The sequence below is a fragment of the Rhinolophus sinicus genome, linkage group LG13 (genome assembly GCF_036562045.2).
Source record: "Rhinolophus sinicus isolate RSC01 linkage group LG13, ASM3656204v1, whole genome shotgun sequence".
NCBI lineage: Eukaryota > Metazoa > Chordata > Mammalia > Chiroptera > Rhinolophidae > Rhinolophus > Rhinolophus sinicus.
The window spans coordinates 7,982,977-7,995,561 of NC_133762.1; the positions used below are offsets into that span (position 1 = coordinate 7,982,977).

Below are 12,585 nucleotides of genomic sequence, written 5' to 3' on the forward strand. Positions count from 1 at the left end.
ACTGCCTCTTAATTGGGTCGAGGACAGAGGACATGTACTCCCAGCTTAACGCTCAGGTAGAAGATGCTGGATTCCTCCACCAGAGCTGAAACAGCTACTTAACTGTTTGTCAGACTGAGCAGGCATCAGTGCTGCTCCTCCAAGAGACAGAGATGTGACATTCCATCAGCATTTGCTCTGGGAAAACTGTCTGACACTTTTAATGAAAGCCCTGGGGTTATCCCACAGCAGGGCAGCCAGTCCCGTGCAGGCACAGGTGAGCTCGAGCTACAGCTCTCTCTCTCTCTCTCTCTCTCTCTCGCATACTCTTAGCTGTCCCAGCTAATGAGGAACAGACTTCCTTCCAGTAACTGGGAACTTCAGTTCCGTGTCTGTCTCCAAGGAACACACTGCACCAACTCTCTGAAGATAATTCCGTGAAAGCTCATTAAAATGCTGCGTTTGTTAATGTTACAATATAAACAGGCATAGAGGAGGAAGAAACAAAGACATCGAAACCTTTATAGAGTAATTTATGGGCACTTTATGGATTGATTTCTTTCCCTTAAAAGGTTCCAGATATATGGGGACTTTCAATAAAATTTAAGTAATGAATATTTTTATTTGGGATAAAAATGATTTCCCATAACGAATGAAGTGTCCAAACGATCCCCAATGGTACCGAGGGAACACCACCGAGCAGACGCTTGGGTCTGTACTTTTCCTCTCTGTCCCACCTAATTTTACAGGTAAAACATCAACACGACCTCTTCTACATCCAGATGCCATGTCACCTTGACACGGTCACATACCCCTGGCAATCCAGTTTCATGGTGTTTTAGCACCTGGCACTCAATAGCCTTTGCTATTTTCAAGATCACTTTAAAATTCATTTACATTCCTTGAATGGCCAGTAGAGGTTTGTCATTTAAATAATTTCACCTTTATATCAGTTACAGAAGTTGAGTGATGAGTAATAAATGTATTTTAGAGGTCATATGAGTCATCTGACAAATATTTATTAGGCGCCCGTTCTGCTCCTGGCCCTGAATCAGGCCCTGATGGATACAGGCCACCAGGTCTTTAACTTCCAGGACCCCTCATAACAATCTCTGCTTTTCAGCAAATAGCACCTTTTCAGTGAAAATGTCCCTTGCGCCCACTGCCTGTGGACTGAGTTGCTCCCGTCTCTGATCTCCGACTGTGTATTTTCCTTACACCTCTTCTATTCCACATCTGTACATTTTCATTCCATGGTTAGCCCTGTGATTCAATTTAAGGGGCCTGATGCAGGCAGACCCAACATATGCACACCCCACCCCTCCCCTGAGAAGTGCGCCCAGTGAGACAGGGCAGCAGCTCCACCCTGTGATGGGTGCGGGCTAGAGGGAGCCAAGCCCCTCCCACTTTGTGCAAGAAACCACACTTTCCACAGGCCCTCATTTAATCCTCTGTGAGGTAAGGAGAGTTTGTGCCATGTTGCAGATGAGGAAACTAAAGTTCAGAGAAATTTCATTGGGTTGGTTAAAGTCCAGAAAGAATTCACAGTGGGGGTGAACCTTAAACAAGGTTTAGGAAGAGGCTGATTTGGCTAGCAGAAATGGGTAGGTCTTTCTTAATTAGATAGGGACAGACCAGAGCCTTAAATTTATTAACAAGATAGATAGATAGCTAGCTAGCTAGCTAGATAGATAGATGATAGATAAGATACATAGATGATAGATACATAGGTTAGATGGATATAGATAGATAAGAAGATACATAGATTAGATAGGTAGGTAGGTAGATAGAGACCGTGGATAGATACTTCCATTAGATTAGATTAGATTAGATTAGATTAGATTAGATTAGATTAGACTAGACAGACAGACCAACACACAAATATATATACAACTAAACAGTGGCCATCAGGAAATGAAAGACATGGGGAGATAAATGCAGAAACTGGCTTGAAGCCGTGAAGACCACACGCTAGTCCACAGCGGAATTCTCACTAGATACTATGGGCTGAATCCATCACTGCATGTGAGGGCAAGGACCCAATGGCTGTCCCTCATCACGTCACCCGGCCTACCACAGCCTCTCACACAGAGGAGGGAGATTAGCTGAATAAATTAAGACAGTACTAGGAACCTGACCCCTCCGATCAAAGCAATTCCTTTGGTAATTCACAGAACAGCACAAAGGAACTGAATTCATTCACTCTCATGGTGACAGGAAGTGACAAACTACTGTATCTTCTATGTACTCCCAAACTTTACATTGACAGGAGTCCCTGTTTTTTTGGCAGACTATTAATTAAAGCAGATGGCCTGTCAAAGGCAAATCTGTATACTGGTAACTAACAGTGGTTGGATAGCTAAAAGTGATTAGCGATGCTTCTATTTCCAACATTAGGGAAATCATGAGCAAAAATAGCGACAAGACAATAACTTGCGAAATTCCCCATAATCAACTATACTCTAATAAAATAAATTTAATAAAGACTGGGGATAGCATTTATTGAACATGTAAATATGTGTCAGGCATGTTCATTTTGGTTCTAATTTAACCCTCAAAATACCCAAGAGGAAGAGGAGACTTGGAAAGGACCCAAGGGCAGTTAGTGGTAGAACCAAGATTTACACAATGGGTCTCTGTTTATATCCATCTATATCATAATACATAGAGATGACAAGGAGAGGCAGCTACCATAAAATGAAGGGCAAAAAAATGGGGACTAATTTTCATCTGTAATGAACAAATCATTGAACTGGACATTGGTTTACTTACGGTGTAAGTCACAGTACATAGAAAGGGTTCGCGTGCTTAATAAACGGATGGAGAACTTAGTCATGGGAGATCAACCCTGTGAGTGGGACAGACCAAGAGCTCCTCCTGATGGCAAGGAACCAGCAAACTGGAAATGCCACCCTGATTCTGAGCAATGTCCTCAATGTACTTGAATGTACTTCCAAGGACCTCCATGTACTTCAGTGACACACACAGCGCCCCCCACTGGCAATCTGTAGGACAGCAGGACGGGGGAGGTGATTAGAAGCTCCCTATCGGATCTGATCCACAGCAGGTAGGTCTCAATGAATATTCTTTCAAGATCATTAGGTTCATCACAAAGTTAACTTCTCTTAAGTTGAGACAAACTTAAACAACAGTTGGGAAGCTAGGCTGGGGTCACTGGAAAAAAGCTGCGCATTCTGAAACTCAATATCTTTGTGCTCCTGGGTCAGGCACTGTTAGCTGTTATGGCCCCTATCACGCTTATTTATCAAAGGAGCCAACTCTACAATCGCCTGCATTTTTTTCTTCTCTGAAAAATAGTGGCTTCTCCATTCCTCTGACAGGTACTGAGATCATGTTAACTTGGTAGTTGTCTTATTAATACTGGAAACAGAAAAGATCCAGGTTGACAACCTTCCAGCCAAGGAGATCCGGGATATTTGATAATTTCTTGGATTTGATGGGTTGGTTTTCTATGGCCAAAAGTGCCAGGATGGAAGAAAAGTCCCTGGAGAACAAGGAACTCCAAATTGTGAGTAAAGATGGTATTTCCAGTTTTGTTCCCTCATTGCTGCCTGAGAATCCTTCAGCTTCGCAGCATGGCGTACAGATTATGATAATGACAGGAACACAGAAAACAAAGGGAGGACTTGCGCCTAGAAGAAGGGCTATTGAGACCTACACAATGTCACATGGTATGTTCCCATCACCCTCCACTGAGGTGGCTTGCAAAGCTGCTGTCGGCTACTATTGACGTGGCACCGTAACAAACACTCTCCTAAGTTTCTATCGCCCTTATTTTATGCCAGAATTCTGAATGGTTGTGATAACAGGTTGGAAGAATAAAGCAGAGGGAGAGTAAACAATGGCCAGTCTTGCCACTGGAAGGTTCCCAAGGGAAGGGAAAGTGTCAATACAATATATAAGAATTATTTCACACACACAAAAAGGAAAACAACTTAATAAAGAGAAAGCTTAAGTATCAGAGAGGAAGATGTGTGAGGCCCACAATCTGATTCTCAGAATGTAAGAGGAGAGTCATAGACTAGCTGTTAAATTTTGGCAGGTGCATCATGCAGACGGTGGCCAGGATGGTTTCAGTACTGACGTGAAGTCGCCCCTACATGGCAGCTTCCCTACAATATTCCACCAGTTCTAACGAGGCTACCAGAACAACTCTCCATATGTGTGCCGACCGTAGTGAAGAGTTTTCCCCTCTTCCCTGGCTGACCTCTTAGTAGGTAAGATAAGTGGGGTCATACGATTCCGACGGGAAAACACTTCCGTTCTCTAACAAGTTTTTCCTATTTACCTATCATCTACTTTATCACCTTTTTAGTCTATGATACAAACTTTGCATTTTTTCCCCCCAGTAGTTCTTGAATCTGACGTGCCCCTGGCCAGGGAGAAGAGGCAGCCCCATTCTCTCTGAGGGCTTCCGCTGTGGGCAGGAAACCTGTGGCAGCGACCACTTCTCAGCTTTGTCCTGAAGAAAACATTCCTCTCTCTCGTTTAATCCTTACAATGTGGGTTACTCTCTTTACCAAACAGGTAAGACTAGCAGCGGCTGAGTGAAGAGTATTGGTCTCATTAAACATTACAAAGAGCTACGCTCACCTTGATCTCAAAGCACAATTTTATCATGTGTTTGGTGAATCAAGGCTATGGCCTGCTTTATGACAGAGGTAATGACATGCAACTGGATAACCCATTACATAACATTTTTAGGTTGTATTTGGGCACAAGGTGTTTGTGAGATGAACTCTTTCGTGGAAATATCTGACAGGCTCTTCTATTAGAATAATTGCCCGTGACTAGCCATATCTAATACGGGGTATAGAGAACATACCTTATACCAATTATGGAGGGATGAGCTACAGGAGAAGATAGATTCCTTCCGATTCCTTAAAATAAAAAGTCTTCTTACTTATATAGCAATGAATGTCAGACATATAAAAAACATGTCAAGCTGTGTATAAATTTAAATTTAGCAATACTGAATAGGTTCAATCTCACAAAACAGCATATTTATAGAAGAATGAATGAATTTGAAAAGCAGTACATGTATCTTTTTTATACATTAGAGCATTGAAACCTGTATCTTTTGTAAATATCTTAACATTGGTAATATATGTAGATTTTAGTTATTAATATCTTCTGACATGTTTGAAAAGCTACACTATTTTGTGCTTTATATAAAAACGTATTTTAAATGTTTAATAGAAAAGAAATCCACCTTAGTACGCGTGTACATATATACGTATATATTGTTTTACATATGAAATATATACATATATTATGCTAATGTTCTAAAATACTAGCAACAAAATAAGGATTTAATTTCTCCAGTTTAATTTCTGTTTTATGATTATAGAATCATAACATCAATAACCACTAATGAGGCATATCCTTCTACTTTGATCACAGTGGCATGAGTGACTTATATTTTCTTTTTCTAATTGTTACTTGCCAAGATACAGAAAACTTCAAAATTGGTAAACCACTGACCAAAGGGCTTACTGAGGGCATTCATTCCTTCTCTAGGACAGAAGGTCCCTGCACTCTGCAAAGTATAACCTTAACCTTCACATGGACCATTGCCTGCATCTGCCCCATGGATTTTTACTCTGTCAGGTTCCCTGACTCTTAGGTGAAAGAAACTTGAAGCATTAGTTATTATGGTTATTTGGTATTGTTTTTAAGAAGCAATCCCCCAACACACACACAGACAAAAAAAATAAATACAATGAAAGACAAGTAGAGAGGTTGAGAGTTCCCTTTTGCACTGTCTAAAATAACCTTCACTCATTGAGAATGCCCCTGGTTATTCAGAGTAAATGTATTTCTTTTTTATTTGCAGTGGCGAATACTTTGTTCCCTGAGCAACTGCAATGGAATGCTCATTTATAAAGGAAGGCTGACTGGAAAATGCTGGGGGTGGGGTACAAAAAGTAACTTATTTCTTAAATGTTCCTGGCACTCCCGAGGATGGATGTCTCTTCTGATCCATGATCAAGTGAAGCTGGCATTTTTTCACTGTGTATCAAGTAAAGTGGATAATGTGTGAGTCCGCTAACCTCTTAGACGCATTAATACAACTCCAGCGCTACCTCAGTGCAATCTGAATCCATTTCTTTTTTCACATGGAAAAAATGACTTTCCAGCTCTCTGGATTAAGCCCACCTTGCTGCCCTAAAGTAATACTCTGATTGGGAATAGACAGGATTCACGCAGGAGCCTGAGGACCGATAAAGAACTTCAACTGTGAAATGTGATCCTAAAAATAAAGATCAATATGGTCTCAAGACATCTTTGGCTAATGACAAGAATCTTTGCTTCCATTCAGAAGAATGAGGATTTTCTCATAAATAATACAGAGATAGTAAAACACGAGGGCACCTTGTCAAATCACACAGTATTATTGAATTTCTAACCACTGCTTTTTGTTCCTGGAAGCCTTTGGTACCTTTTTTCATCCATTCTCTATCTACTGAACATACTGAATATAGAGAAAACAACAAAATGGGAACAGCATCCCCCCCCACACACACACAATGATTCTTCTGAAAAGAGGGTTTGCCTTATATTCTGGTCTTTACAAAGATTCCCATTTTTCAGGTTCCTCTCCTATTTAATCATCAAAGTACTCATTGAAAAAGATACATTGGCCTGAACCAACCTACATAAATGCTAGTTTGGGAGGGCTTTATGGAGGTCACTTGATAGGATGGGTAAAATAAAGGAAGTTTATAAAAAGTATTTCCACATATGGATGTAATGGTAAACAAGCCTCTAAAATAACTTTTCATGCATGGCAATTAGTTCCTGGAGATCACAGAATATATAACTACAGAAAGCATTTTTGAAAATAGTGCTTGAAAACATAAATAATTTCTTGGGGCTTAAGACAATATTGCCTGAGACATCAAGAACCGTAGGTTTAAAAAGTGCTGTATCTAACTACTTATATGGAAGTAAAAATACTTTGCTCCGGAGTTTTAGAACAAAGAAACAATTTTAAATCAATATGAAGACTATAATCATTGGCAACTACATTAATGAATATTAGGGGTAATCATTTGAGTATTTCATCTACAACCCTGAGAAATTACATATTCCTATTGGCCAAAAATCATTTTTTGCATCTTCTCACTGGGCATTTCCTTAAGAGGGAGATCACTTTATTTCAAGAGCTTATAGAGTAGTGATTTCCATTGTTTTATTTTTTGAAGGAGGGTAAAGAGAATATTTTTTAAAAACTAAGTTTATGTTTTCCATAATTTTGGTAATATAAAGTGCTTAAAATTAAAATCCCTTTTTCCGAAGTTTGAGCTTCCTCAAACTGAGTCGCACAGTTCAGAGGTTACACAAATTCAGTGTAATTGTTTCTGTTGGGAAGAGAAGAGACCATATTCTAAAAATAGGCGATTAAAAAAAAAAAGCATGCAATAGTACTACGTCAATAGAACCATGCTGTATAATAGCCTTTGTATTCAATCAATCTCCTTTGGTAAGTAACATGTCATATAGGTATCTGAATTGTCAGTCAGTACAGGGGGGTAATTTGGCAATGAGTGGAGAGTCACCCTCCAATCAGAACTGGAATATCTGGATTACTTTCCTCACCATAAAGCGTGATCAAGCAGGAAGCATGTCTACTCTAGCCGGTGTTTCAAAATCTAAGTTAGTGATGCACCGAGGGAAACTTTGTATAAAACTAAGTTAGTGATGCTTCAAGGGAAACTCTGTATCCAACTCTGGCCCCATGCCTGAAAAGTTTAAGTTAGTGAAGCACCAAGAGATACTTAGTATAAAACAGTGACAACTGCAAAGTAACCCTATGGCCAAGACTTTGGTTACTATTACAGAGAAATGCCAGCCAGATCAGCTTTCAAGCTCAGATTTACAAACCTCGCACTCTTGTGCTGTGAAGAATGCAACTTGCAGCATAGAGCACCACAAAGGAATAAAGGCAAGAAGTCAAAAGTGTCTTTTGAAGTCCCATTGAAAAGCCTTCTCAAAAAATTACTTTAACAAGTGAACAAGTCATGACACTAATAACCCACAGATATCTCTGAAAGCCAAATGGACTAGTACAGTATCGAATCATAGTACAATTATTGGAAACAAAATCATTTTGTGAAATGTACATTCAGTGCAAGAATTGCTTGTCTGTATCTTATGTTCCTCACTTACTCTATTTAAATAAAGAGCATGGTTGTTCCGTACATGCTTCCACCGACTAAAACATGTTGCTTTGCTATAAGATCATGTCAAAGCAGGAAATAAAAATAAAAATGAATGAAAAATGAAAAGGTTTTATACCTGAGAAATCGGCTGCTAAGAGATCTACTGCCTTTAAAACCTTCACTTGTAAAAGGCCGATGTCCTTCATATCTTTCAGGGAGTTCTGTAAGCACTGAGGGGAGAGAGAAGTGGATCACAAGTGAAAATGGCTTTCTAACATACCATTTAATGACAGCAAGTCCTATCGGAAGTACGTTCTAGATTTATCACTTTTCTCATGCGAGACGTAGAAACATTCCAACATGCAGTGTAACAACAGAACAGTTACGCATTGACAGCAACCCAATTAAAAGTGACTGAGATTTCATTAACTACAGTTTCAAAACGAACAAATTACAAACACATACAATCTACTTTTAACATCGCCCCCTGGTGAAAGCACAGACATCCCACTGGGAAAATGTGTGTGGGAACTACATACATTCTCCTTTTCCTCTTCTTTCTCTTTAATGAAACTTTTAAATCACCCGAAAAGGCACAATTATTCTGACCGAGTTAGTGCAAACTTTATGGATACCAGAGGGCTAAACTTGGACCCTTCATAGATACTTATTATCCCTGAAAAGACAATAGGGATGGAATTAGAGTGAATTGTGTGGCCCACGTGTTAGCTAGCTTCTTAAATTAGAAGTATAAAGTATGCACATTTACTTTAATTTTAATTTGCATGAGCCAAAGCTTGTATCTACCGGTAATTCTTAAGCACGTATAGCGCTATTTAAATGTCTTATGTATATTTGCATCCTTCAGAAATTGTGCATGAAAGAGATAAGCAGATAAATTCTCTTTGCATGCCTCCAGAACACATCCACTGGAAAAGATGCTGCTTTCAGACCTTTGGCTATAGTATTTCCACCATCATTCGATCACTAAGAACCTGTGATAAACAGACTGCAGGGATTTATGGACGGGTAGAAAAAGCCTCGTGATGGAGGCATTTCAGGGTAGAATAACAAAAGCTCAATAATAGTCAGGGTTTGCCTGATTTTAATATGCACCATGCCTAAGAACCTTTGAAAGTTGTTTCTGCTCTGTATTTTCAACTAAAAGAAATAACCAAAAACTAGTGTTTAAGCTAAGATGAAACATTTTAAATAAAATATTTTTACAATGTAGAGGTAGAAATGCCTTTGATGATTGCCTATTCTTATGACCTGAAAAACGAATCCTGAAGCTAAAGAATTTTGTTTTCAATTAATCAATACACCTGCCCAGTGAAAGGTTTTGAAGGCATTAAAGTTTATGCTGAGAATAATACTCCCATTAAATAGAGATTTGTCTTTACTTCGTTTTCATGCCACTTTCCTAAAGCACGTCTTTGGTGTGTGGCAATAAAATAAATGTATTGATTTACAGAGAAGATGAGAGAGAAGCAGAATGCAAATAGAGACACCTAGATATCCAGAGTGCAAAGACTAAATGAAGACGACAAAGTCATTTGATTTTCAAATGCTGAGTGGACTTTTAAGCACATCGCTAGTACTTAGGCCCAAATCTCAACGTGCCAGTAATATCCAGGGTGGTCTAGAACATTCTTTCATGTCTGTCTAGGGCTTTGCTTTGCTTGATAAGATACAAGCACTTTCTCACTTGAATCCAAGAGGTTCTGGAAAAAGTATCATTAATGGTTGTTTTAAAAAGCTACTTCTGTGAGCTGATATGAAAATTCTTTTTGACGTATGCAGACATGCTAAACACCAGTTTGCCTCCTTGAGGACTTCAGTTTTCTCCAGAGTTCCTAACAGCTAAGAACTCAAAATGCTTTGGTTGGCTTTTAAAATAGCAAGAAGGGAAACACTAATCTGCTTTCACCTACTCACAAATGCATTAACCTCTAGGTCTGACGTCTTGTTTGATGAGACAGACCATTGAACTTGGGACAGAGACCTCTTTTGATGCAGTGTTTCTGATTCATAGACTTTGGTGCCACGTCAAAGTGGCGGTGGTGGGAGCGGGAGAGCAGTTCTCGCAAGGCAAAGCACTCACATATCGTTGGGCAATCTGCTTTCTCTCGCTGGGGTCTGCCAAGGGGCACACGCACAGGTCCGAGATGGAGACTCCTGCACAGGGAGTGAGTGTGACCAGCATCAGGAGAGCCCCCGGGCAGCTGTCCAGCGGCAGCTCCAAGCAGTTGACTTGCCGGAGTGGGAGGGCTGCAATGTCCACTTTGCACCTGGGAAAGGGGCAGGAATCAGAGAAAGAAGAGTGAGGAACTTGGGGCCACTTCGGACCCTCCAAAGCACCTGTTTATTTCCTCCTCCCCAAAGCCTCTCTCTGTCTGGGCATGGGGTTTACTGAGCAGTGAAGGTTGCACGGCCTCCCCGGCTCGTAATACTCACTCCCAGCCTAATACACTCTAAAACTAAGGGAAGGGAGAGGTAAAGAACATTAAAGAGAAGGCAGCCTGGATGGAATGGCAAATGAAAAGAGATGGGTCAGATCTTTGCCAAACAAAGTCTACAGAAAGCCAAGGAGATCAAGAATTAGGGAGGGGAAAAAAAGTTTCAAAGTTTAAGCATTATGGCTTTGTATGACTTCTCTGTGCTTTGTCTTTTAACCAGCAAAGAGAATAAAGGGATAAAAAAAAAAAAAATTAGAAAGGACAAGAGACATGGAAGTGGCAGAGGGTTAATGAAAAAAGCTATTTTCTTCCAGATGAATGCCAACTGGCCACGTTGTTTTCTATTAAAGAAACGTGTTAAGGTGTTTTCCTAACAGGCATGGTTCCACAGGGTTTCCCCGGGTGGATTTCTTTTTGGACAAATGGCACATGGAGGGCTGTTGATGGATCCCATTTCAGTAGCACTGCCAGGAAAGGCTGTCCCCATCGGCTATAAATTGCATGTTTTCCGCCTCTTAACAGCCAATGTTCTGGGGATGTTGAAAACCTCAAACACATTTAAATACAGAAGCAAACACCAAAAAGGGGGGCCAAGGTGCTAAGCCACTTATTCACTATAATACTGAAAACTCTGGGTTTGCCTGGACCACACTTTGTTTATGAGCAGGAGGGTGGGGAACCAAGAGGGAGAGTAGGCAGTGGCACGTCCTGGATGTGTGTGTGTGTGTGTGTGTGTGTGTGTGTTTCACTTGCCTTTCGTAGTTATTAAATGAGTATTCAAGACTTTATATCTCATAATGTGTGACAAGGATGAATTCTTACCCTAAATTTTTAGTGGAATCTGTACGTTTGCACATAATTAGAAATAGGAAACTTACATAACATACTATAAAGCAATGACAATTGTAAGCCATATGGATATGTAAAAAGTTCCAGTTTAATAAATTTGAAAGAAAAATGTCAATAACATGAAAAGCCTATACCAGTTTTTACTGGTATTTTATGGAGAATAAAAATATTTTAATACCCGCAGGTATGTATAAAATTAAATATACATGGGTATTTATTTTCTAATTAACACAGTGATTCCAGTTATGAGAACTTTTGCATGTAATAAATTCATCAGGTACTTCTACTGGAGACACATTACAAAAAAAAAAAAATAGTCTAAGATTTGAATCAAAACATTTTGTTTTTCTGTAGAAAAAAGGAATCTTTTGAAGTTAATGCTTACTACGTGAAAAGAGGGGTTACTAAATATGTTTATTCCATAAGCAAGTATGTAAGTGGGGAAATAATTTGCTTGGAAAGAAAGGTCAAGTGTTTTAACTATGCCATTTCTACAAAACTAAGCACCCACACGTTCTTAACCAATATAGCAGTATAGTACATCTGTTAGAAATACTTGGCTAAGCATTATTTTACATTGTCATATACACTTTCGTTTAATAAAGCTCTTTCTTTCGGAAAGATGAATGATCCAAATTTGTAAGAAGTTTCTCTGGTGGTCACTTTCATTACCCCAGATTAGCAATCACCTATTTAAGGCACATTCATTTTTAATATCATTAATAATGGCAATTTATTTTTGTCCTTCGAAGTTCACTATTTTGTTGTGGCGGTGGTTTTGTTGGTTTTTTTGAACAATCAAAAGTTATTTAGACAAGCGCTCAAGAGCAACTAATGTGTGGGAATCAAAATGATGCATCATTAGGCGATAATGAAATTTTTCTTAGATAATTCAAAATAGACCTGACATTCATTCTAGAAAGACATGGAAAAAGACTGTGAGCAATATTAGCATATTTATAACAATAGCGGCTGTTTAAAGGCACAACTTACTTAAACAGAGCAGCTCCTCATTTTAAACAAAAGCTGAATCATGTACCAGATGAAATGCAAAGAGAATACAGGGTCTCTTCTCAGAAAATTATGTATTTTCAAACTTTTCAGTCATTTCC

The 12,585-nt window shown here is 39.3% G+C and overlaps 1 protein-coding gene across 9 annotated transcripts in view; it reads right to left on the bottom strand.

Annotated features, from left to right (window-relative positions):
- MCTP2 (multiple C2 and transmembrane domain containing 2) overlaps positions 1–12,585 on the bottom strand; it is a 394,026-nt gene that overhangs the window by 69,530 nt on the left and 311,911 nt on the right. For all 9 annotated transcript variants that reach the window (XM_074317382.1, XM_019726683.2, XM_074317383.1 and 6 more), the window contains 2 exons: positions 10,270–10,456; positions 8,302–8,395 (listed from right to left, as the gene is read on the bottom strand). In XM_074317382.1, coding sequence (XP_074173483.1) covers positions 8,302–8,395; positions 10,270–10,456 — 281 coding nt within the window. The remainder of the gene's footprint in view (positions 1–8,301; positions 8,396–10,269; positions 10,457–12,585) is intronic.